The 24,141-nt window shown below is 42.6% G+C and overlaps 1 protein-coding gene across 1 annotated transcript in view; it reads left to right on the top strand.

Moving 5' to 3' along the window:
* The window catches only part of ppp3r1a (protein phosphatase 3, regulatory subunit B, alpha a), a 30,064-nt gene extending 6,001 nt beyond the window's left edge, over positions 1–24,063 (top strand). The window contains exons 2-6 of the mRNA XM_085799461.1: positions 4,990–5,029; positions 15,096–15,272; positions 16,648–16,707; positions 18,098–18,282; positions 21,581–24,063. Coding sequence (XP_085655587.1) covers positions 4,990–5,029; positions 15,096–15,272; positions 16,648–16,707; positions 18,098–18,282; positions 21,581–21,628 — 510 coding nt within the window. The 3' untranslated portion in view covers positions 21,629–24,063. The remainder of the gene's footprint in view (positions 1–4,989; positions 5,030–15,095; positions 15,273–16,647; positions 16,708–18,097; positions 18,283–21,580) is intronic.
* Positions 24,064–24,141: the final 78 nt, after the last annotated feature.

The raw sequence follows: 24,141 nt of genomic DNA, 5'->3' as shown, positions 1-24,141 counted from the left end.
TCTGGGGTCTAGCAGGTGTTTTATGTTGATCCTACACCGGTTGTTCTGACATCATAGTGACATGGAGATGTAATCCACTGTCAGGTGGATCTCCTGAGCCTGGTGTCAGTGATACAAAGGGCAGCAGAAGGTCCTGGTCCTTGTCCGGCCGTTTCACAAGAAGCAGCTCGGTCTTTTTGTTGGACCAGGACCAGGTTCTGCAGGTGAATCAATAGATCACAGTTTAAATCCCACAGAGCTGCTGTTCCTCCAACTTAGATCTCTGATGAAACAGTTTGAGTGAACTGTGTGATGTTCAGCAGTTCTTCTCCAGTTCTACTAATCTAATAATCAAAATATAGACGGTACCAGAGAGAGCTGCACCACGGCTGCCATCTATGGCGCTATCTTATCCGACTTGGTCTGCAGCCCCGTGTACCGTGCTCCCCAGTCTTTCATGTTATGACTGGGTTCTGCAGGTCTATAATTAGCTGGGTTTTTTTTGGTCAGCCGTAGTGTTGCCGCTGAACCAGCGACGATGCCAGACTCTTCATTATGCAAAATGTGTTTTGTGTGCTAAGGACTAATTGATTCTGAATGAAGCATGCATTATTGATGAGCCAACACGAGACTCCCTCTCTTTCTCTTTTTGCCTCTTTCCCTCTCTGTGTATGAAAGATGCCTTTTCACTTTATGCATTTCTTTTTCCTTTTTCCATATCCTCACAATGGCCCCATCTGGTCTGCTCTGCTCCATTATTATCAGTTACACCAAGAGACAATCCACCAAGAGCTGAAGTGGTTTGTTATACAGTAGAAGACATGATAAGAGTTACTCCTGACCCCATGTTAGCCACACCAGTAACCTAAGGAAAGCCTTAGGGAGTAAACCTGTAATCCTCAACGCCAAATCTGCTTTGCTGTAAGTCTCTTTATCTCCAGGGACCCTGCAGCCAGCGCTGAAGTGCACATCAGGGATGTTGTTCTATAGGGAGTATGAACACCACCATTTTGTTTTGGTAATTGTTCATTTAACCTTTTTAACTAGGATAAATTCATCATAATATTTCATCAGTTAGGTCATGGATGCACAGTTTTTTCTTTAACTTTGCATCATTTATTCTATATTTATATTTATTTTGAATATATAAATGGAATTATCAAAGACAGAGTAGACTCTGAGACACATGCACCACTCACAAATTATTTAAAGATGTTATCTAGTGTGTGTGTGCATCAGCCATTTAAAGGCAACATCTTAATTGTGATTGACTAGCTGAGGGTCAATAAAGGTAAAACTGATTTGCAGCTCCCTCAGCTGCAGTAGCATCTCCTTGAATGCAACACTTCAACATTTTGCACTTGAATTAACCTTAACTTATTCTGTGGATTTTGAAACACACCATGTTGGTCAGACAGAGCTGCATCCATATGTGGGATCAGCTCTCATGTAGCAGTAATGAAACTTCAGTGAGTGAGCGACCATGTAAAGCTATACTCAGTCTGGTTGAATTTAACTCAGATGTACATTATGTACTTTAAATCGAACTCCACCCAGTTTATCTGCTGAACACGGCAACTGTTTCACGTATAGGACTCCCCGTTTCCTCGTCTCCATTTCTAGATGTGTGACATATTTCTACGACAGCTGAGGCCGAGGTGCTGCCTGGACTTGTGTCCTTACCTACTATTTCTGCATGACCTATTTGTGACCGCGAGATGAGATAAATCTAAGTCAATGCAGAGCGAAGTGCCATCAAGTATGCCGACGACCGTGTGACACCGCCGGTACTGCAGGTCATCAAAACTGTGCAATGGATGAGACACCCACAGCTAACAGACTGGACCCTAAATAGGCTAGAAGCAAAACACAACATTCATTATTTTTCTTAAGTGGAGGTCAAATGGACCAAAAATAAAAGTGTGGACAACAACACGTCTCATATAGCAGGGTGAGGGTGCATTCTCAGCCTGTCCTTGAACTTCAGGGACACCGGTTCAAGGCCTTGAATGCAAAATCCAGCCGAAGCAGCGTCATTTAGGAAGTCGGCGTGCCTGCAGCTCTGTAGCAGCAGCGATCCCTGTGCAGAGGAGCAAACAAAAGGGGGTCAATAAAGTATCACATTGTCACTATTACCCACGGAGCCACACAGGCAATGGGACACCCCAGCGCCAGTTAATGGTGGAGTCATGTGTTACGCATTGAGCTCCACCGGAATTCAATCTTTGAATCTGGCAGCGCCCGCCCGGCCGGCCTCGACTCGTCCACTTGTTGTTGCACAGACAGGGAAAACCCACGTACTGTGACTATACACTGTATATGTCGGCCTCAGATCGCTGCGCCATCAGCCGACCCGACTCTCCGCTCTCCTGATAGGGTGTCAAATGCTAAGTCGCTCTGCTGCCTAATCCTGTGTCACCTCTTTCTCCTCGCTGCTCTTAAAATACCTCAACTTCTCCGGCTAAGTCTGCTGTCGTGAGGTAGCACCACGATAAGCCAGCGCATGACATAACTGGCACTGGCTGTTTCTTGTCAGTCCAGTGTATTATCATGGCGTCCACACGTCACAGTGGGCAAGAGGCAAGATGTCGTGAGCTGCGAGGCATTGGTGACATGTTTTTCTATTTTTTCTTTTTGCAGTTGTTTCTTTTGGTTGAAACCACAGCCGTACAGAAAGCTGTAGTTATTACATTTGCGCTGGCAAACAAGCAAACCAGTCAAAAGTCACTGAGCCCTTCACCTTCTATGGCTTTCATGCCATTTATAAACTTGAAGGAGAACTGTAGTAAGAGTATGATCTCAGTTCTTAGTCTTTTAAAGATCTTTTAGTTGGTTTAGGTTTTATTTTCAGCTTTACTACAGTTAGTTTTGAACAGTGTAAGTTCACACGTCCTTGTGTCCAAGAGTTTTGAATGTAAGATATAAACATCTTCAGGCTATCATGAATACCTCAGATTCAATTTCCCTTTTCCAGTGTATTCTCTAAAGCCTGTTTGCACAGTTTATTCATTTCTTCCTTTGGCCGTTTTTTTTTTTAGTGGAAGCTTAAATAGACAGCATTTGGTTATTTTCACCCAAAAAATTCAACACTGAACGGATTCCAAACCCAACTTTGTTGATGAGCAGCTGCAGTCAGTAGCTGGTATCACTGACTGGACACTGTATATTGTTCATCTCTGGACTTGGCTGCAAGAAGCTTAAACAGAGCTGCCAGTCCGCATGTCAGCGTTTGCCAGCACAGCCTCACTTTGGCTCCTTGATGGAGCTGCAGGGCAATTCTGGTCGATTGCTCGTTGGCCCAGAGCATCCCTCTCTCTCTCTCACACACACTCTCTCTGTCTTTTCTTAGAGGTAGGATCCCCGTTCCCTCACCCCCTCCTCTCTGCAACAGGGACTCCTCACTGGCTCCCATGTGAGCGTTCAGCCTCACCCTGCCAGCAATCAGACTCAGGCTCAGGCTCAGTGGGCACTGCAGTGTTGGATGGGGATGGGATGCGGATGTGACTGCTGAACACGAGCCAATAACACACACACACACACACACACACACACATATACACACAAACACAAACACAGTCTCACACAAACACGCATCACCATGCAGTGTCCCTTGATGATATGGCTCATTTAAAGAGCCTTTGCGTTATACTAGATGCGTAACCTGAGGCTGTGCATGTAAATGGGAAACAGCCTGGAAGAGTGAAAGAGTCTGAGAAAACCATTATTTTAAAATGTTCACAGAAACTGTTTGTGGCTTTATATCTGCAGCCGACTCACCTCAAAGCTTTCACTCCAACTTCTCTAAATATTACAGTCACCAAACCGCATTGGGGATTAAAATAAGCATACGTGATGGATGGTGCAGACTGATAAATCTGCATCTGTAGCGTTATGTTTGGGCTGCAGAATGAACTAATTGTTATTAGCACATTTGCTGGGGGTTAGCTGTGTAGATAAAGTCATATAGTGAATATGAAGGACTTGTCCGGCCGGTCCTGACCTGTGGCGTGAGCCTCTGTTTGAAGGTGCTGCAGAGGCTGAAGAGCATTTGCACGAAAACCATCTGAGGAATTCACATCCACGATGTTTTTACTTTGAAGGCGGTCGAGCTTCACGCAAAACAATGTGTGTGATGATAAAACACTTTTATCAGAAAGATCTCATAAAGCTCTTAATGCGTGACTCAGCTTTTTACCAACGCTGAGGCGCCCTCGCACGTACCCACCACCACATCTGCAAAGATAATCAGATTAAGCTGAAGATCCATCACTTTTATTGAGCAGTGAAGGTGCCAGGCCCCAGAGCCTCTACCACTGACTTCACAGTATTACCTCTCTCTGTTTATTGGCTATATTGGTAATAAAAAAAATAATAATCTTAATAATAATAGTTTTAAATATCCTTCTCTTCTTCTTTTATTTTCTTGTATCTTTATTTATGTTATGCAAATGACCAAAGGTACATAAGAATTTCACTGTAATGTATATGTGACAATAAAGTTAACTTAACTTAACTTAATCTAGTGAAGTTTCAGTTCCGTGATTCCTGTGCTACTTTGCATCATGAGATCTGAACATGTTATGTTTCTATATCTCTGAATATACGACTGCAGGACACGGCTGAATGCTCTGCTGCCTGCATTAATCCTGCAGTTGAGAAAACCAGTTGTATGAAAATGAACTAAGTGCTCACCACAGATCACCAGAGCCTGTGATGTGATCTGCTGCCTGTCACAGTCGGTGCCACTGTTAGATTGATGGAGGAAACAAGGAACAAGGAAACAACAAAATGCTGCTTTTTAAAATTTTTTTTAGAGCTTTTTAAATAAAGCGTGTGAGATGGTGTCTGTTGGCAGAAAGCACAAACACATTTCCAGCCAACACCGAGCTGCAGTTGTTGGTTTGTTGTTGATAATCACCGCCGGCTTATTTTAAGTAACTTAACAGCTGTAATGTTTCTCTATTGGAACCGCTCTGATGTCTTCTCCCTTCTCTCTCTCTCTCTCTTTAGGGAAATGAGGCCAGTTACCCCCTGGAGATGTGCTCACATTGTAAGTATTTTGTACGTTTGCTTGCTCTAGATGTGCAGTGCTCGATTTCTGTGCAAAGGAATGACAGCTTCTGAATTTTTCATCCGGCATGCTTCGTCATTCTTTGGATTTCTCCCCAGAAAGTTGAACCACTCATTAAGTCCCAGTGCCTGTGCTTTGAGTATGGCTGCTTCATGGTAACTTTTGATTTACCTTTAGCCATCCAGTTAATATTTAAACAGTTTCTAATTGAGTTTTCCACATAATGTACTACTATATCACAATACGGCCATTAGGAGCTTAAATTACAAGCACGTAATGAAAGATTTTATCACATCCACCATCATTATTACCCTGCCGTCCTTAACGGTGCTGATTTTAATTCAAGCGTATTTGCATTTTTTATGTGAAAGTGAAACATATCACTGTTCCTGGTTCATGTTTACAAGATGTCTGTGTCTGCCCAGTGGACGTCTCTGAGCTCTCAGCGGGGAGAACAGAGAACTGATGACTCACGTTTCTTCTTTGTCTGCCTCCTTCACCTTCTCAACCTGATGATACATCGACATGATATCACAGCCCAGCCACGTTTATTAAAAAAAAAAAAAAAAGTCCTGGGGGATGCTGTTTTTTTCACACCAGTTGGCTGTGGTGCAGATGGCACAGTTTCACCGGGACGTTGTTGAGAAGCTGGTTGAAATAGGTGCCGCACATGTTTAATGAGCCCTGAGACTGCGACAGCTCCCGGTGTTGTGCAGGGGAACGTCACTGTTTAGGTCGCATGGTAATTATTTTAACACCAGGGCTGCAGCAGAGTTTAGTTGTTTAGATTAGATTTTTGTTGGTGCCACAGTGAAAAAAAGGTGTTGCATGAGGGATAAAGCATTAAACTAATCATGAGCTACAGTGTTGAAGTGACTGGACGGGCTTCTTCTGCCACTTTGAACATTTCACACACAGAGGAAACGTTGGAAAGGCAGATGGAGAGACGTGTTTGGGAGTGTAGTGACAGGACTTCCTCATGATGAACCTCTTTTTTTATTGCACAGTAATGTGTCATGTTGAGATCACTCATATCCTTGTGTTGTTGCCCAACACACTGTTTGCAAAGTAACTCCACCAACAACACACACACATAGTCAAAATGACACATCTCGTTAGAGCGGAGCGAGCAGAGCTATGGACACACTCTGGCTCGTCCATATTTATATTAATGACTAACATTGTGGGGGGACGGGACCTTGGCCTGTCAGGCCTTCCAGGCATCCCCCCACCCACCCACACACCCAGGATTATGGGGAGGGGAGATGGATTTGGATGATGCATGACCCTGAACTGAACCCAGCAAGGATCTCTGCGTTCATTTTAGGATATTTACAGCTTGTCTGTCCATTCGTGTCTCAGTTTGTCCCCCCGTCTGTCTGTCCTGTCTTTATCTGACCTATGTCTCTTCACTTTTACTGCTTTTACTGGACTAAAGGTCCAACAGGTGTTGTTTATGTTTATTGGATGCATTCATATGAGCTTTTAGAGACTGACTTCAACTAAAACAATGGCTTTCTCTTTGTAGTTGAAAGAGGAGTGTCCACTGTTTCTCTGTTTGTCACTTTTTTTTCATCCTCTCTTTGTCTCCTACTTTCTCTTTCTGTGATGTTTTTCCACTCTCTCTCTCTGTCTCTCTCTGTTGCTCTCTTGATCTTTCTTTGGCTTCCTCCTGCTGTCTCTCACACCCTCCACCGACAGAGCAGCTGTTCAGCTCATCAAGTGTTTGGACAGGCTGTGAAGAAATTAGCTCTGGCCTGCTGGTCAAATAGATTTGCTCCGCCGCCGCACCTCAACCTCACCGCCCTGAATGATTGTAAACCAGCTAAATCCAACAACACCCACTCAACCTGTAGCCTACCTGCCTTCACACCACATCTTAACCCCGGCCGTGTCGACGTCAGTGAGCTCAACAGGAGGCGTTTGTCTCTAAGAATCGATTGTGGAATAAGGTCATTATCATATGCTGCTGGAGGATGAATTTTCCAGCGGCCTGAATCCTCCTGTCAGAGCCGCGTCTCCACCGCTGCTGGCTTTCACGAGCTTAGATCAGGCAAAAATTTAATGGCCTACTTGTGGGAGCGTGCATAATTAGACACACAAACCACATTGACACACACACTCAAAGGCACTACACTCTTTTCTAAAGTGCATGCGCGCACCCACTCTCTTCACCCCACACACACACACACACACACACACTCAATGCATCACGCTCTCTCTCTCTCTCTCTCTCTCAGAGAAACGCAGCAGCGAGCCTGAAACCGTCGCAGGCCTGTCTGCAGCCGCCCAAAATAAACGGCGGGCAGCTCGCTGGAGTTCCTTGTTGCTAGGGGTTTCCCTGAGGGCGGGAACCAGAGCCGGTCGGTGGTGGGGGGTGTTGGTGGTGGTGGTGGTGGGGTGAGTTGGGGGTTTTCTGATGACGGCACAGCTATAAATATACACCCATCAGCGGCGCTCTGCCCTGCTTCATCCTCCTCGGTCCTGTACATTACCAGAGCGGCCGATGCAATCAGCCTAATGCACCGAGTGCTGCAGCTCTCCTCTGTAGTAGCTACACACACTCAGCTCTATGGCCTCCTCTCTACCACTGGGCCACATGAGATAAGACTCAGGGAATGTGTGTGTATGTTGGTGTGTGTGTGTATGTGTCCGCCTCTTCTCCTTTTCTTGTAGTTTAAATTTTTAATTCTAAGCATAAATAAGCCGACACAGACACAGGTAGTCCACAATCTGTTCTCCGCCTCCATGTGGAGGGACCGACACAGGAGCTCAGTTTTAGCTAATTACACACACAGCATCTTTTTTTCAAAGTGCCGCATTTTCTCAACCATCAGTTACAAATTGTTGGTAAATTACATGCTATTTGGTGCTGTAGTGATTATGCTGATTACTCCTTCAGAAGACAATTCACAAAAGTTTCATCATGAGAATCTGTTACATCACATCTCTTTCACTTATTCTGCACTATTTAATAGAATTGCATCAGATAGTTGAGTGTAAAAGGTCACGAAACATGAACACAGTTGTTTGAATATGTCAGGGATACTGTGTAATTATTATTCAGCCAAATAAATGAGTGGATTGATATAGTTCATAATATATACATGATGGAGAGAATGACATAAATAATATTTTGGAGAAAACCTGGTCATAATGGCTGTGTCAACTATAAGACCTGATTTTGTATAAGTGGCTAAAGTAAGGTCAAACCCTTTAATAGAAAATGATCTTCTCTATTTTCAACAGCAGAATGATGTACTCATGTTGACTCTGCTTTCTTACCTAATATTCAGATCCTCCCCATGTTATGTTATGTTGTGTGACGTGTCTTGTGCTCAGTTGGTGCATGTGTTACTAAAGGAAAATAAATAAAAAGGAAATTTAAAAAAAGGAAAAAGTTGCAGTATGGCCAAAAGTAATATCCAATCAGAGCTGGGATAAAATGTGTGATAACCTAATGCACAGTGGTGCTACAGAGACACTTAGGCCTACAAGTCATATTCCATATATGGTGCTTGGTGCAAGATGCAACAAAAATGATGCATTTTCCACCTTATGTGCACAAAGTTCAGCTTTAATGTCCACTGAGCTGTTTTTTAGTCCAACAGATCCATGATATTGGAAAATATTCGAGCCGTGCAGCTAAAATCTTGGACCCTGCTCTTCCCTTTCTCATCCACCTTATCTTTTCATATCGCTGTGCTTTTAATCATCAGTTTTCTTACTATCTGAGTTCAGAGACGACCACAGATGATGTTATACAAGAGTTTTTCTCATGCTGAGCGTCGCTCCTCGTGACCGCTAAACTGATATGCGAGTTCATCTCTAATGATTAGAATCTGTGGCTTTTATATCATCTTGTTATTTGTCACACACTGTTGTCTTCTGATACGTTCCCTAGACGACACTATACGCTCTTATTTGCTCGCTACAAGCCCATTATGCTAATTGGCACAGTGTCATGCATCAAACTCGTGTAATTACTGAGCTGTGCATGAAACCTCCCCCCTCCCCCCTTCGTGTTTACCCACTCTCACACCTTATCTTGTGTGTTTGGGGAGCGACATGCTGCAGCAGCAGAGGTCTGGGCTGTAATTATCAGTAACATGCCAGCAGAGTTGTGTACTGTACACCACCCTCCTCCTCCTCTCAGTGCAGGTTAGCTTTGTTAATGGAGTCACATGTCTCCATTAATGGGCAGGGTGAAGCATTTGATGGCTGAGCATGCTTAACAGGACATTTGATGACATTTTGGGAACATTGTGTTTTATAATTATACAAATATGGGGAGGAGAAGCAGCAGCAGCAGCAGCAGCAGCAGCAGCAGCAGCAGCAGCAGCAGCAGCAGCATTCAACTCCCAACAGATTTTCTGCTCCCACAGCTGCTGCTTAATGTTTAGCCTGAGCTACCTGCTGCCTTTGAGCTGCACCACCAGAGATGTCACAGTGTTAAGCAGAACATATGTGTGTAAATCACAGAGGCTGCCCCCAAAAACAACAGGTTGCTTCCATTGGTTATGATATTAGTGTTGAACTAAGTGATACTTGATCTACACACACACACCTCCCAGCCTCAAGATTAAAGCGGAACAGTGAGGTCCAGAAGTCTGTGATGAGCCTCCATTTCATTTCATTTTGATTTATTCCATTCATGGTTTACATACTACACATGGTTGCACTCATTTACATAATGTACACATAGTCACCATAAATGAAAAGGAGCAGGATGAAGAAAAAGTTATACCGGTAGTACCTGTCCCTTTCTATAGTTCTAATTGCATTGTTTTAGTATCAACTCCAATACTATACACTATTTCAAAAAAATTAAAGATGATGAAACGTATAACAATAACAAGTAAACAAACAATTGGAAAACACTGCTACACACACACATTCTGGAGGTGTGTGTATTGTAGCTGATCGGTGGCATGATAACAGTTTTGCAAACACATATTGAAGTCACATTTCCAGATGCATTGTAAATCATTTAACTTCACTATTGCACACACACACACACATATGCACAGCACAAACAGTATAGGAGGCGGTTATGGACCACAAACCAGAGGTAGAGTCATTTGTGTGTGTGTGTACAATATGTGTGTGCATGACTGATAGTGCGATCCTCCTGTGTGTAGCAACTCTGATGACATCCACATATGTCTGTATTTTCTTGCGTACACCTGATGAACAATTGTTGATACGTTCCTCCTTCTTTTGTCTATGTGTTTGGTTTGTGTGGTTGTATATGTGTGTGTGGGCTACTTTGGGGGGCTAACAGGTTCCAGTTGCCTAGTAACACAGTTGAGGGTGCATACAGGCGTTTATGAAGGTGTGTGCGTGTGCGTCTGTTGTGATCTGCGGTGGAGTAGAAGAGATTATCATAATCATCTCACAGTTACACCGGGTCTCCCTCAGAGCTGCTTATTAGCAGAGCGGCGTGAGGAGGCTCCGCTCCGACTGTGCAGCCTGACAGAAAACCCTCTCTTCCACACGGGAACATGTGGCCACAGTTTGATCTTCAATGCTCCACTTAATGAAAAAAACATCTATAGGTGTTTTTATCTGCTGTAATATCCTGGGAATAAAAGCACGTCTCTACATTATTATATCAAACACATAGAAAACATCTGAGTACAATGTTCAAACTGTTTTTGCTGAGTCATCTTACACTAAAAAAGCATAATGCACATTTAAAAAAAGAAAAAAGAATATGCCACATGATATATGATCACAGGGCGATCCAGATGGATGCACCATAATATAAAAACCTGCAGCTCCTCTGTACCTTCATCTACAGTTTATTCTAACCAGCAAGATGGGAGGTGTCTATCTGAGTATCAGTTTGCAACATCGCCCACATCGCTGCAGCTGTCAATGCTGCCAGAGGCATCAAACATACAGGCTACGGCATGACACCGGGGTCACAAACATGTCCGTGTCCTCCTCCTCAGTAAGCAGAGGTCACGGAGAAGGAGAGTGATCAGAGGATAAGGTCGATTTTGCAGGTTTAACCTCATTTATGTTCATAATTCCCGTTTTTACAATGCAAGAACAAGAAAGGTAAATTTACAAAACAGTTTTTGTGCCTTTTTTGTATATGCAAAAAAGAAAAAGCTCTCAAATCTGTGCACAGGGCTTTTCCATCATGCATCATCATTTCAGGGACACAGCTCTCCTCTAAATAGAAAAGTGTTTCATTTATTATTTATTTTGTTCACTTCTTCCAAGAAAACCACTGCTCCCAGTGCCTTAGTCTATTTGTTGAGCAGTTTTTGGTTCCTGTTAACGCACCACGTTTTGAGGTCTGGCTGTTGTAAAAGTGTCTGTGCTTGTAAAGCTGGTGATCAAGGGATTTAAGCTTATTCAACTGCACTAGAGTTTGCATAAGAGCACCTTTAAGGTTGCCGGGTGCGTTCCTCGAAGTTGTAAACCGCAGCCGTGATGACACACGGCTCTCGACGCAGCAAACCCCTCGGCCACAAGTTACCAGAGAAGCGCCATATGCTGGATAAGTCAGCCGAGCCGAGCTAGCAGCTGTGGTGAAAACTTCTCCACCCGCCGTCTTAATCATGAGTTTGTATTTGGCTCAACTCGGAGCACATACGTCTCTGTTTGTTTGTGTGTGTTTGTGTGTGATGCTGGTTCAGGACCTGGAAGACGACTCAGACTGTGAGAAAGCTGTTGTCGTCCTCCTCGCTGGCATGAATTAAACATGTACCTACTCACTTGGCAGCTCCGGGCAGCACAGGAGGGATCCTGGACAGAGTGTTTACTGCTGGGATGTTCTTCCTCCTGCTCAGCGACTCCACTGGAAGTTTGTTATGCGTTTTGTAAATGTCAGAGCGATTTTTCATCCGTACAGCCTGTCCCACTGACCTGACTGCGCCGCAACAAAAGGTTCCTAAACTGTGACAGGGAGCCGGTTTGAAAGATTAATATTATAGCATCTGCTGTTCGGTGGAGAGAGTTCTTCTTTTATTGGCCTTATAGAGCGAGAGGTGTAAACATATCTGCAGAGCTTGGAGCAGTTTGAATTCAGTTATCCCCTAAAAAAACAGCATCCTTGTATTTGTTCACAAGAGCTTCTTGATTATAAAGTTATTGACGGCTGTGCTCCCAGTTGTTCTGTCCCATTGATTTTGCACCCACTTGCAGAATGTGGAGTGTGTGTGGCATCTGCAGGGAATTTGTTGGGAAGAAACTGTCCCCTAAATCAAAAAAAAGAGAAAAGAAAAGAAGATTAGTATGAATATGTGAGCTGGGAAGTGACTCATTGATTTGATAAATGTGGCTTTGATTCAAGAGCTGTGGTTGGTCATTATCTGGAGCGGGCAACACCCCTCACACAAACTGTTAGGACTGTGAGCCGAGCTTGTGTCATCTGCTGCGAGCAGGAAACAGGAGGCTGCTGATAAGGAAGTGTTTTGTGTCACAGGACAGACGAGTGCCCGGCTCTGATAACTCGCACATAGTGGACAACACAAACCCTGTGGTACAATATTGGATTTTGCATGAGTGTGTGTGTGTGTGTGTGTGTGTGTGTGTGTGTGTGTGTGTGTGTTGTATCAGGAATTATCAGGCACATAAGGACAAGGCAGACATAAATTTGTTATTTCACACGAGCAGAGATCATGGAAATGAGATACCGTATAATAAACATTCATTGTATCCTAAAGGGCTTTGTGTCGCGCGCATGCAAAGGCTCATTAATCCACAGGCCTCAGTGGCTTTTGCATCACAAATTCAATTCACCAGGTGCACACACACCACACACACACGCACACACACACACACAGTTTACCAGTGGCTGATGCTGAAGACAAATACGAATATTATCCATCAAGGACGAACAAGGGAATGAGTTAGAGTTACACAAGAAGTTTGTATTTAAAACCATCAGTGTCATGCAACCAGCAGGTGTTATCATCACTGATCATATATTTTTTTAATGTATCATAGAAGATTAAGAAATATCAGCAAATATTATTGGAGAAACTGGGACAAGTGATATTTTAATATGACCTTAAATTTGCCCATATGATTAATTAATTGAACAAATGTGCAATAGATCAGTTCTGTTGACTGACTTATCAGTTAATTGGCTCATTGTTTTAGCTTTCCTCTTGTAGATAATATACTTTCACTTATCTTAGTGTGAGTTGATGTCATATTACCCAGGTTCAGTGAACTATCATAACCTCCTGACTTAATCTCCTCCTCTCCACCTCCACTGTTTGCTTTCAGCTGCTTGATCAAAGGTGCTAAGTTCAAAACCTGAAGTCTTTACTGCAGACAGTATATCACCACTGTCTATGTCTAGAGTGGATGTCAGCAGATTGTACAGGTTATACTGCTCTTCTTCTTCTTCTTCTTCTTCTTCATCTTCTCATGCTGCTGTGGTTGTGTCCATCTCCAACTTTCTCTCTCTCTCTCTCTCTCTGTCTTCCTTCCTCTCTCTCTCCTCCCCTACTCCTCCACCACACTCTGATTAGTCATGGAGCTAATGTAGCACAGTGTGTCCGAGCGTTGAAACCCAAAACAACACAGCCCACACCCCTCTCTCTCTCTCATCCCTCTCAGAAGAGGAACACCAGGATAACATGTCATTGCTCCAATGTGGAGCCGTTAACATGTTGCTCTAGCTGTAATCCAGACATCCAGATGTACAGAAAGTGCATATATGATCTTTTTATAACCACTTTTTTTTCTGTAGATACTGAACAATCACAGATCATACAAAAACCAAAGTATCTGAACCCACCTGTAGCTACGGACACAATGATATTTTCAGAGAGAGACGTTGTCTAATACACAAATGTTTTCCACCTGTGTTAACACAAGCATGAGATTCTGTGTCCGAACCTGCAGGAACGCCGACCTGTCCCTCTTTGTAATTACTGGTTCTCTGGTTCAATGCAAAAGCAAATCTGATATGATGCAAACTCTCCCTTGAACTTGAACCTGAGCGGGCTGCAGTAAAACCTATTCAGAACTGGAATGAACCGATTATTCAGACTCATAAATGTGTTGTCCCTCCTTTACCCTCCGTCACATGTGTGTGTGTTAAGATTACTGTAATATATGGCCCTCGTGAGTATGTGTCATTTAGGACCCCAGATTAAAGCTGCCGGACCGCGTAGTAGTTTGTGGTTGGCCGTCCGGATCACGTGACTGAGTGTGAATGAGCTTATATAGTAATTAACACCTGGCTTTGTTATTGCTCCTGGATTACTCCTTCGCTATTGTTCAGTACTGAGGAGGGAGTTGAGACTGACTCTAATGGCAGGGGAACAAAAGATCCAGGTGCCTAAAAAAGCACCAATAGACCACAAAAGCTGTAAGTTTATAACAAAAAAAACCCCTCTGTATATTCATCTCTCTGTCACTCCTCTTCCTCTTCCTCTATCCTTCCTCATCAGCTCTAATTCTCTACATTTCTCTCTTTCTTCTCCTATTTTATGATCACTGCAGTGTTGTCAGAGCAGCACCAGCCTTGGCTGCGTGTAATATTTTACAGTCTAGCAACTGGAGAGTTGTTTTTTTTTGTTTTTTTTGTCTCTCTCTCTCAACAGTTGTGCCCATTTCAGGTCTGTGTTTGTGTGTTTGTGTGTGTGTGTAGAGGAGTGGTACAACATGTGCTGTGGTTTCCGTGGGATCGGCGGCTCGGAGCCGTTTGTTCAGGCCGGAAGTGGCGTCCTTGACCTAGTTGCAAGTGGCCACTAAAATGTATGACTCCAGTTCATGCAGGTGTTTGCAGGGATGTTGCTGTTGGTTTGTGTGGATGTGATGCTTTACGCTGCACTGTGGCCCATTTTTAACCCTTCCTGTTCCTGTTTGCTCCCTCTATAGCTGCTCTGAGTTCAGGGGGGCTGTGTGTGTGTGTGTGTGTCAGGGGGTCACCACAAGTGTGACCACTGCACGCTTGACTTTACCATGTGTTTTCATGACATTATGATGATGTAAGCGTTGCATAATAATGCCTGTGAAAGAAAATCTAACTGATCCGGATGGTCTCTCTCTCTTTTTTCTCTTTGTCCAGTCGATGCTGATGAGATTAAGAGGCTAGGGAAGAGGTTTAAGAAACTCGACCTAGATAACTCTGGCTCGCTCAGCGTGGAGGAGTTCATGTCGCTGCCAGAGCTGCAACAGAACCCGCTGGTGCAAAGGGTTATCGACATATTTGACACGGACGGGAACGGAGAGGTGGACTTTAAAGGTAGGTCGTAAACCCCGCCGGCGTGGGGAACTACCCGCCGCCTGATTATACAGCCTTATACTGGACTTTATCAGTCTGTCAGATGTTTTATTTAAAGATACAACATCACAAGTTCAACCACAACTTCATCACATCTCAGAAGGGCTTCCTCAAAACTGGTTAACTTTACAGCCGGTGGTTGAATTCTGCTGTGCCATCCTCACATTTTATATGTTGTGACTTCCACAGAGCTACCAGTTCCCTTTGAGGATGTTCACTTGTCTATTATCTGATTTAAATGAGGCCTTTGTAATCGCCTTGGTCTGATCACAAACTGTCTCCAGGCCTTGATTTTTTATGCACATAATTTTAAATCAGGCAGCGAACAAGCGAGCGAGTGTGGATTGGATTTACTATTTGACGTCTATATGATGTTTTAGCATCAGGGCTCTAATCACACAGCGGCTTGCAAGTACACACCAGGTTTAGTAGATCCCTGAAAAAGAAGAAGAACAGCTGCATCGGATACACATCTAAGCCTAAAAATGACCATGATTGTATCTGTAGAGCAGGAATCCAGCTGTTCAAGTTAAATCATTATATGAGTAATAGAAAAGAAAGGTCCAGATCCAGTCTCCATACAGTTCACGGATAAATACAACAGCAGTTCTGTTACTGTGAGTATTTAAATTCCACCAGTATGGAAATCAGCAACAAACGGAGAACAAGAAGTGACTGCACCTTTAATACCACTGCAGCTGCTGCAGGAGAGTCTCTGTATTCAGCTGAACACTGTTGAAGCAGCTGCTCCGTCTTCCATCAGCCTTTAGTGCGACGTGAAGCTCATTTTCTGCAATGAACCCGATTAGCAGCAGCAGGCTTCCTCACAGCATGTGAGCGATGGAAAAAAAAAATCCACTTCCAATGCGGGAATTACCCCTGGACAAGTTTCACAAAAACAGACCTATTGTTTTCCGAGTGCAGAGATGCATAACTGTCTCCGAGGTTCAACTCCAGCACATGATTCAAAACATAATCAGATCTGGATATGAAGGGACTTTGCACCCGGCAGCCTCTCCTGTCTCTCAACGCTTCCATACAGAAGAGAAGTGCTTTTTCAAAATGGAGATCAGGGAACGCGGTCCAATATGAATATCAAGGATTCAAGTCTTTGACAGCCAGTGGAAACAAGGTGTTGTTATATAACTGAATGAGATCTGACCAGAGTTTGAAATACATTTCACATCCACTGTCTAAAACAACTTGTGCAATATAAGTATAATCTGTTCTCTCAGTATCGGTGCACAACACAACACAGACCATAATATCAAGCTGTTGATGTCTAATTTTTTGAGGTGGAGCCTTATGAGCACTAATTGTTGTTCTCCTCTCCCAGAGTTCATCGAGGGAGTCTCGCAGTTCAGCGTCAAGGGGGACAAGGAACAGAAGCTGCGGTGTAAGTAAAGCTGCTTCTTCATTAAAAAGCACATGTTCCAGAGGTGACACCGGCCGCTCAGGGGCAACGGCGCCTCTTTGGGAGTCGAACCCGCCCCGGAGGCTTTCGTCTCCTGTGTCCTCCCTGCTTCTGTTGATCTCATCCAAAAAGTCCCCTGGTGGGAAAACGGCAGTAAACTTTGATTAGTGTCTAAAATGAACTCACCTGCTGAGAGACAGCAGTAATAAAATCTCTTCTCAGAGCTGATTATCACTGATTATCCTTCTAGACAGGGTCATTAATGTAGAAATGTCACCTTACCAGTTTGTTTTTTCCCCCAAAGTCTTGGAGGTAGTTTGTCTGGGAGGCAAATAAGAGCATGTCTGGAGTGTAGGCTTGTTGTCGACAGGGACAAAGTTATGCAACAGGTAGAGGTGAAGGAGTCTGAGACTGTCTTTATACTGCAAAGTTCAAGTGGCCCAATTCAGATTTTATTCCTCTCAAGTGGCACAGATCGGATCTGTAACATGAACGTGTAAACAGGGGGAAAAAACGCATGATATTGGTTATTGTCAGATCGGATTCAGGCCCCCGTTATACCGGTATGTGGAAATAAATCACAATCAAATCAGATATCCGCCAATGCGTCTGCAGTATAAACAGACAAATCGGATATTCCCTGGCAATGCGAGTCGTACGTCATCAGTAATGCGTCAATGTTGTTTACCTGCAGCTGGGCACTTTGGTAGCCAACCACGTCTACGCATGAGGGTCTTTTCGCGCAAGCCAAGCAGGTGTAAATGCAGATATCAGATATGGGTCACTGTAAAACAGACGGACAAAAAAATCGGATATAGGCAACGAATCAGAATTGGGCAAGAAGACGTCAAGAAGTGTAAAGATGGCCTAAGTGACTGCAGCTGAATCAGACAAGCTGTCTATACCAGAGGTCTTCAACAGGGGGTCCGTGACCTCTAGGTGGTCCGCAGAGGTGCTGCAGCAGGGTCATGAAACCTTTGGTTGATTATACAATTTTCTTTGTTTTTTTAAAGGATTTTAGAATAAAAACTTCAATTTGTATAGCTTGTATACATGATTATCATTCAATTGAAAGACATTGTGTATATTGGCTTTGGTATCAGTTAACAAGGTGTTTTTAAATGGCAGTGGCACGACCATGAATATACGAACCTGTGTATTAATTGAATAGCTGAGGATTGAATCCAGGGTTTATACATGGTAGGCTACTAGGCCCAGTTTAATATAATACACAATTTTATAAATATTTAAAGTAGGGGGTCCCAGCTTCCTCTCTCCATCAGTTTGGGGGTCCTTGGCCTGAAAAACGTTGAAGACTTGTGCGTGGTCTATACATTTGACGTGTAACTGATTTCCCCTTCCGTCCCCACAGTCGCTTTCAGGATCTACGACATGGACAAGGACGGCTACATCTCCAACGGCGAGCTCTTCCAGGTGCTGAAGATGATGGTGGGCAACAACCTGAAGGACACGCAGCTCCAGCAGATCGTGGACAAGACCATAATCAACGCAGACAAGGACGGAGACGGCAGGATATCCTTCGAAGAGTTCTGTGCAGTAAGTGGGAGCGGCGCCCTCCGGGGGTATTTTTGGGGGGGAGAGGGTTGAGAGGGGGGCGTGACATTTCTGCTGATGCAGCCTGTTGTGGTGAAGGCAAATGTCAAAGGGGCAGAAAAGCCTGGAAACAGCTTTTTGCTGAGGCGCGACAGCAGCGGGTTCCAGTTTCACACATCCTGGTGAAATATAGAGTCAGGGGCTGTAAATATAGGCCGGTGGGTTCCTGCTACATGTGATGGGCCACTATAAATACTGAGCTGCATTACACCACAGCAACAACATCACATTTATTCTGCTTTGAGGACAAACTAACAACTGTGAAATGAGACTGCGTTGACAGTGAGAAGGCAGCAGTCAGGACAGGAGGGCGTTTAAATCCTGGGACGATCATGTGAGACGCCAATATAAGACGAGAGACATGAGATGGAAACGCACAGGGGTCGAGGGAGAGGAGGGTTAATGAAGACAGACACACACAGACTCAGTTACTGTAGTGACATGATCATTACAACACTTCACAATCACAACCAGTATGTTATATCTCTGCGGCAAAGTCTCCACCTTTATTAAACTGGATTTCATTAGGTAAAGTCAACCTCATTCAGAGATCACTCCAACCACAGAGGAGAGGACACTCATACACACACACACACCTACCTGCTTCACAAGCTTCAATATACAAGACAAGGATTTGAATAAAGCCTGGTGTCTCTAAAGCACAGAACAAAGTATTGAGTCCAATAAAAATCTGGATCCACTCCCACACTGGAAATGAATGACTATGTTTACATGTTCAGCAATACTCCACTATTAAATAATAAGATCATATTCTGAATAAGACATTTTCATATCAACAGCAGTTTATGATCAGCATTATAGAGACATGTGTACATCTTTAGGGTAACACTTTATAATAAGTACACACTGTTAAGCATTAATAAATACTGAATTCTTCATTAATAATGCATGAATACTCATTATTGTGTAGTTTATAAATACAATGATGAGTAAAACATTTTTAACTCTGTTTACTGTATAAACATACTAATGAGTATTCATGTGTTATAAATGATGAATTTAGTATTTAATGCTTGATAGTGTGTACTTATTATAAAGTGTTATCCATCTTTAGTCACAATAAATATTCATACCTGAGTCTTTGCAGCATTTTTCAGCAGTTGTCAACTTCTTGGTGAAGCACGTCCGGGTTTACAGCTGTTAAACTAACTCATACAAACATGGCTGCTTCAGAGAGGAAGGGGAGAGGGAGAAGCATTAGCTGGCTTAGATAGCAAAATGCTGCTACCACCAGTAGTGTACATCACTGGCTTATTCTGAATATGCAGATAGATTTGGACTTAGACTTAGAGATACTTCATGGATCCTAAGGGAAATTCAAGTATCCAGCAGCACAGATATATAATGGAAGGGCATAGGAGAGCAATATAACACAGAGATAAGGAAAGTAAGAAAAATGTAGCCTACGCTATATACATCCATATAAACTATGTAAATGTAAATTTGTTAATGAAAATATTTCTGTAGTTCCTGCTCATGTAAACATATTGCTTTAACCAGAATAAGTTGTGCTTGTAAACATACTCAGAAAGGCTCAGTCAGAATAAGGTCAAACAAGGACGGAGAGAAAACAAACTGAACTGGCAGCAGGAAAGAGAGACAGAGAGAGCGAGAGGGAGGCAGTGAAAGGATGGGAGGAGATGTGGAGTTAATACGGTTCTGTCAGGAGCCGAGCCAACACATATTTGTATCAATAACTGCCAGAGTCAGAGGAGATCGATGATCAGATGAAGAAGACTGAGCTTCATCACAGACGTGTCTGTGAGTTACAACAGACGGGGCTTCAGCTCCGTGGGGTTTCCTTTTGTCTGAGATAATGAGCAGATGGTTTTTATTAACAGCCGAGGTATCAAACTGTTATTTTCTGCTCTTACTCTTATTGATCGCAGGAGGATCGGTTCCCATCCAGCAGCAGAGGAGCTGTGAGTTAAAGGTTTCTAACTCGGATCAATGTTGAGAACCAAGATGTTGGCGATATGTCAGCGGCCTCGCAGTTGTTGTGATTTAAACGCCATTACAATCCAGACTCACGGCCTTAATTATCTAATTTAAGATCAAAGTCTCTTTCAGCACAATTAGCAGGTTCTCCTCCACATAACTCGTCTCTCGTCGGACCCCAGCGGAGCCGCTCAGCTTTTGCTCGGAGACATTTCTCTGAAATGAAAAGGCGCCGGCTCTCACTCTGACAGACACAAGGCCCACATTTGACGGCTGCATCTCCGGAGCCTTGAACTAAAAAAGCTGTCGTCCTTGTTGGCGTGTCTTTTCGGGGACGGCACAGGAGGAGAATATTATTATTACATCCTGTTTTTAACAAAGCGGCGCCGCTAAAAACACTTGGAGGAGACTGAGTGACACGGTTTCTGTGGTCTGCGTGTAGTCGTCCTGATCAGAGCAGTGTAGGATGAAAGAAACAGCATCAAAGAGGGAGTAAAAATAAAATGGATGTTAAAAATAGATTTTATAAAAAGGCTGGGAGTAGTAACACCTTCAACACATTCGCTTCTAAAACTCTCTAATGAAACAATCAAATGTTATTTCATGTGAAGGAAAGAGTCTGTTTGAAAAGTTAAAGATTGAACAGTATTGAGCCTGTGAAAACAATTGTATCATGTGTAATTGCACCATAATTACTGTAGTTCAGCTTGACAATTGAGTTGCATTATGGGAAATACAGTTTTACCCATAACTGCTATGTCCTTAAATGTCTTTGACCAATCATTAATTAAAGTGTATCTGAGCTACATTAAATGTCAAAGCCAAGTAAAGGACAGTTTGGACAATTAAGGAACATAATTTGTTAATTAATTGAAGTTTTTCATACAGGAAAAAAATGCTCTCTGTTCATGTGTTTGTTGCTTTTCTGTTTTATAGCACATTGAACTTGAAGTATTTGGACAAAAGAGGCAATTTAAAGATTTCACCAGTGATAGGTTTTATGTGCACCTTCAACATTTCTCTTAGTTTTCAAAGTCTTGTGTTGAAAAACAAGTTATTTGATAGTGATGACAATAATGGCTCATGTGGATGCTGCTTCACTGTCTCAGCTCAGTGGGACACTGGGAGCTGAGTTGTTGTTATTGTTATGAGCTCCACTTGTGTTTTTCCGGCTGTGTGTGTGTGTCATTAAGTCTACACACATTTACTATGACTGCTTCTAGATTAATGAACGTACTCTCATTTGCCTCTCTCTCTCTCTGTCTCTCTCTCTGTCCTCCAGGTGGTCGGGGGTCTTGATATACACAAAAAGATGGTGGTGGATGTGTGAGCGCTCCCTCCGCTCGCTGAATCCCCCCTGCCTCCTCGACACTTGCTTTCTCCACCATCTCTGAAGATCTGCTCAAGACGTCCGGCAAAACGCTCTCTGTGTAACTCAATGGAAGTATTCTCTCTCTCTCTCTTTTTCTCTCTCTCTCTTTCTTTCTCTTTATCTCTCTCTCTCTTTCTATGAAGCCACTTTTTTCTTTTGAAAACCACGGGCCTCGAGAAGCCAACTTTGAAGTGTTATTGAACTGTAAATCCTCTCAATAACCCGGTCGTTGCACTTTAAGAGACTGAAGGACATCGATTTGTCATTTCGCAAGAGCATCTCTGATTCTTGGATGAGGGGGGAGAAAGGGGGCTCAGTGAGGAGGCTGGTTGGCTTGTTCATATTTCATCCTTTCTTTTTTTTTTCTTTTTTTGGTAATTGTTATTTTTGATATTTATTTTTTGTTCTTGTCTTTTATAAAGAAGAAAAAATACAAGTATATCTATAGTTGTCTGGTGAGGGGAAGTGTATAGTATATGAACACTTGACTTACAGTACAACTAGAAAGTAGGGTATGAAGTGCCAACCAGAACATATCCAGAAACCAGTCCAAGTTATTACCTATCATCACTGCTGTCATTCGTGCCGGACGAACTGGCTTGTGACACGTCTGACTGCACGACTGCGAGTCACATTAGATGCAAAACAAACGTTTTTCAGTTTCAACTTCGTCTCCTCCGTTTTTTAGCTTAAACACACACGAGCAGCTTGGATTAGACCAGTGAAGCTTCCAGTTACTCTTAGCAAAGCAATTCATGTTTTCCTTTTTTTTTTTTTTTTGTAATAAGATTGCTAGTTTTATTTATATTTAGGAATATGTTTATATTGTTGGAGATTATCCTTGTTTCCTGTCATGAAATTATAGGTAGATCAATTTAATGCCAAGAAAATGTCTTTCCAAAAAAAAAAAAAAAAAAAAACCACAACACAATTTGTGGCTGCAAAAGTGATACATGGTTTACTCTTGATGAAGTATTTTTGCATTTTAACCGTGTGCATTCATACGACAATCTCCAAATGCAAAGAACAGCTCTTGCACTCACAGTGACTACAGAAATATAGTGGATTCGTTAAGTTTCAAGACTTTTATTTAAAGTTACGGACGGCGGCTGGATGGACTTTGCTAAGAACTGAGAGAAATAGCTTAAGAGTGAATAATGGTGAGATTATGTTGTTTGTGTGAGTATATAGCAATTTTAAGAGACTTATCTGCAGGCAGCGTTTTTCTTTTTTTTTTTTCTTTTTAAACCAATATGTGTATATTAGGTAATCAATGTGCTCATCTTCTTTAACAGCAAGAGGAGAAGGCTTTGCCTCAGCTTTGACATGAGCCCTTCTGAATACTTAACCTTTCTCAGTACAGCGCAGGACGGGTCAGTTTTTCCTGAACGCAACACAAACACTTCAGATCTTAACGCGTCGGTATGATCAGTGTGCAATGGGATAGACTGTATATTGTAGTTAGTTTTTTTTTTTCTTTTTGAACGTGTACATTTCAAAAGTTGGCTTCTACTTCTCCCACTTTTTTTATCACCTCGTTTTCTCCCCCTTCCACCCACTGATACGAACAGGGAGAAAAACAAATTCAACCAAAATTTTTCAATTTATAAGGGAAAAATACTTCCTTCTATAAAACGGCATCGGGATAGCTTTTTGTTTTTTTGCTTTGGAGGCCGACTGCTGGTTTGAACAGGAGTTTTCAGTCAAGAGATGTGAACATGGAGTGCTCTGTTGTCCCTTATCCCAAAGCTCTGCACGGCTTGGGCCTCCCTGTGCTTGCATGACATGGAAATATTTTTTTTGTTGTGCATGTAGATCAATTTTTTGAAATAATCCTCTTGTTTACACATGGATGGTGATGTTAATATATTTAAGAATTTAATGGTATACAATATGGATGTTGCCAAACTTTGGTAAATGTACACATATTATGAGAGGTAATCCAAATGAACTGAACTACATGTAACTTTTTGTATTTTACCCGGGTCAGCCAGATGCTTCTATTCCAGTAAAAGTTGCATATCTGATCCTGTCTCAAACTGCCACACACTGTACTCAGCTTAAAGGGGAAAATTTTATGTTTTTTTCTTTTTTGGTTTTCTTTTGGTTTTTTTTCTTTCTTTTGTATATAAGTATTTGTTAAATGCAGTTCTGGCTTTCTGTTCTCTGTATAGTTCAGACCGCGCTTTAGTTTGTTAAGTGCTATTTTTTCTCTGAGGGACTTGGGTTCTTTTTAGTTTGTGTGGGGATATCTGAAAAGATTTACGTTTGAGAACTTTTTTTTTTTTTTTTCCTTTTTCTGCATGCTGCATCTTATGCTGTGGGACTGTTGGAAACTTGATACTGTATGAAAATTAAATAAAATTTAAATAAACTTTGAAATGTTGAAAGTATTGCATTTTCTGTCAGTTGTGTCTTACTGTTTCTTCTCAGGATGCTCCGCTATCAGACAATATACCCAGACATCAGAG

Source organism: Trachurus japonicus, chromosome 15, assembly GCF_045865225.1.
Source record: "Trachurus japonicus isolate A0001 chromosome 15, Traja_1.0".
NCBI classification, from domain to species: domain Eukaryota; kingdom Metazoa; phylum Chordata; class Actinopteri; order Carangiformes; family Carangidae; genus Trachurus; species Trachurus japonicus.
Note: the sequence above shows the minus strand (reverse complement) of the source record. Positions and strands in the feature narration are given on the sequence as shown.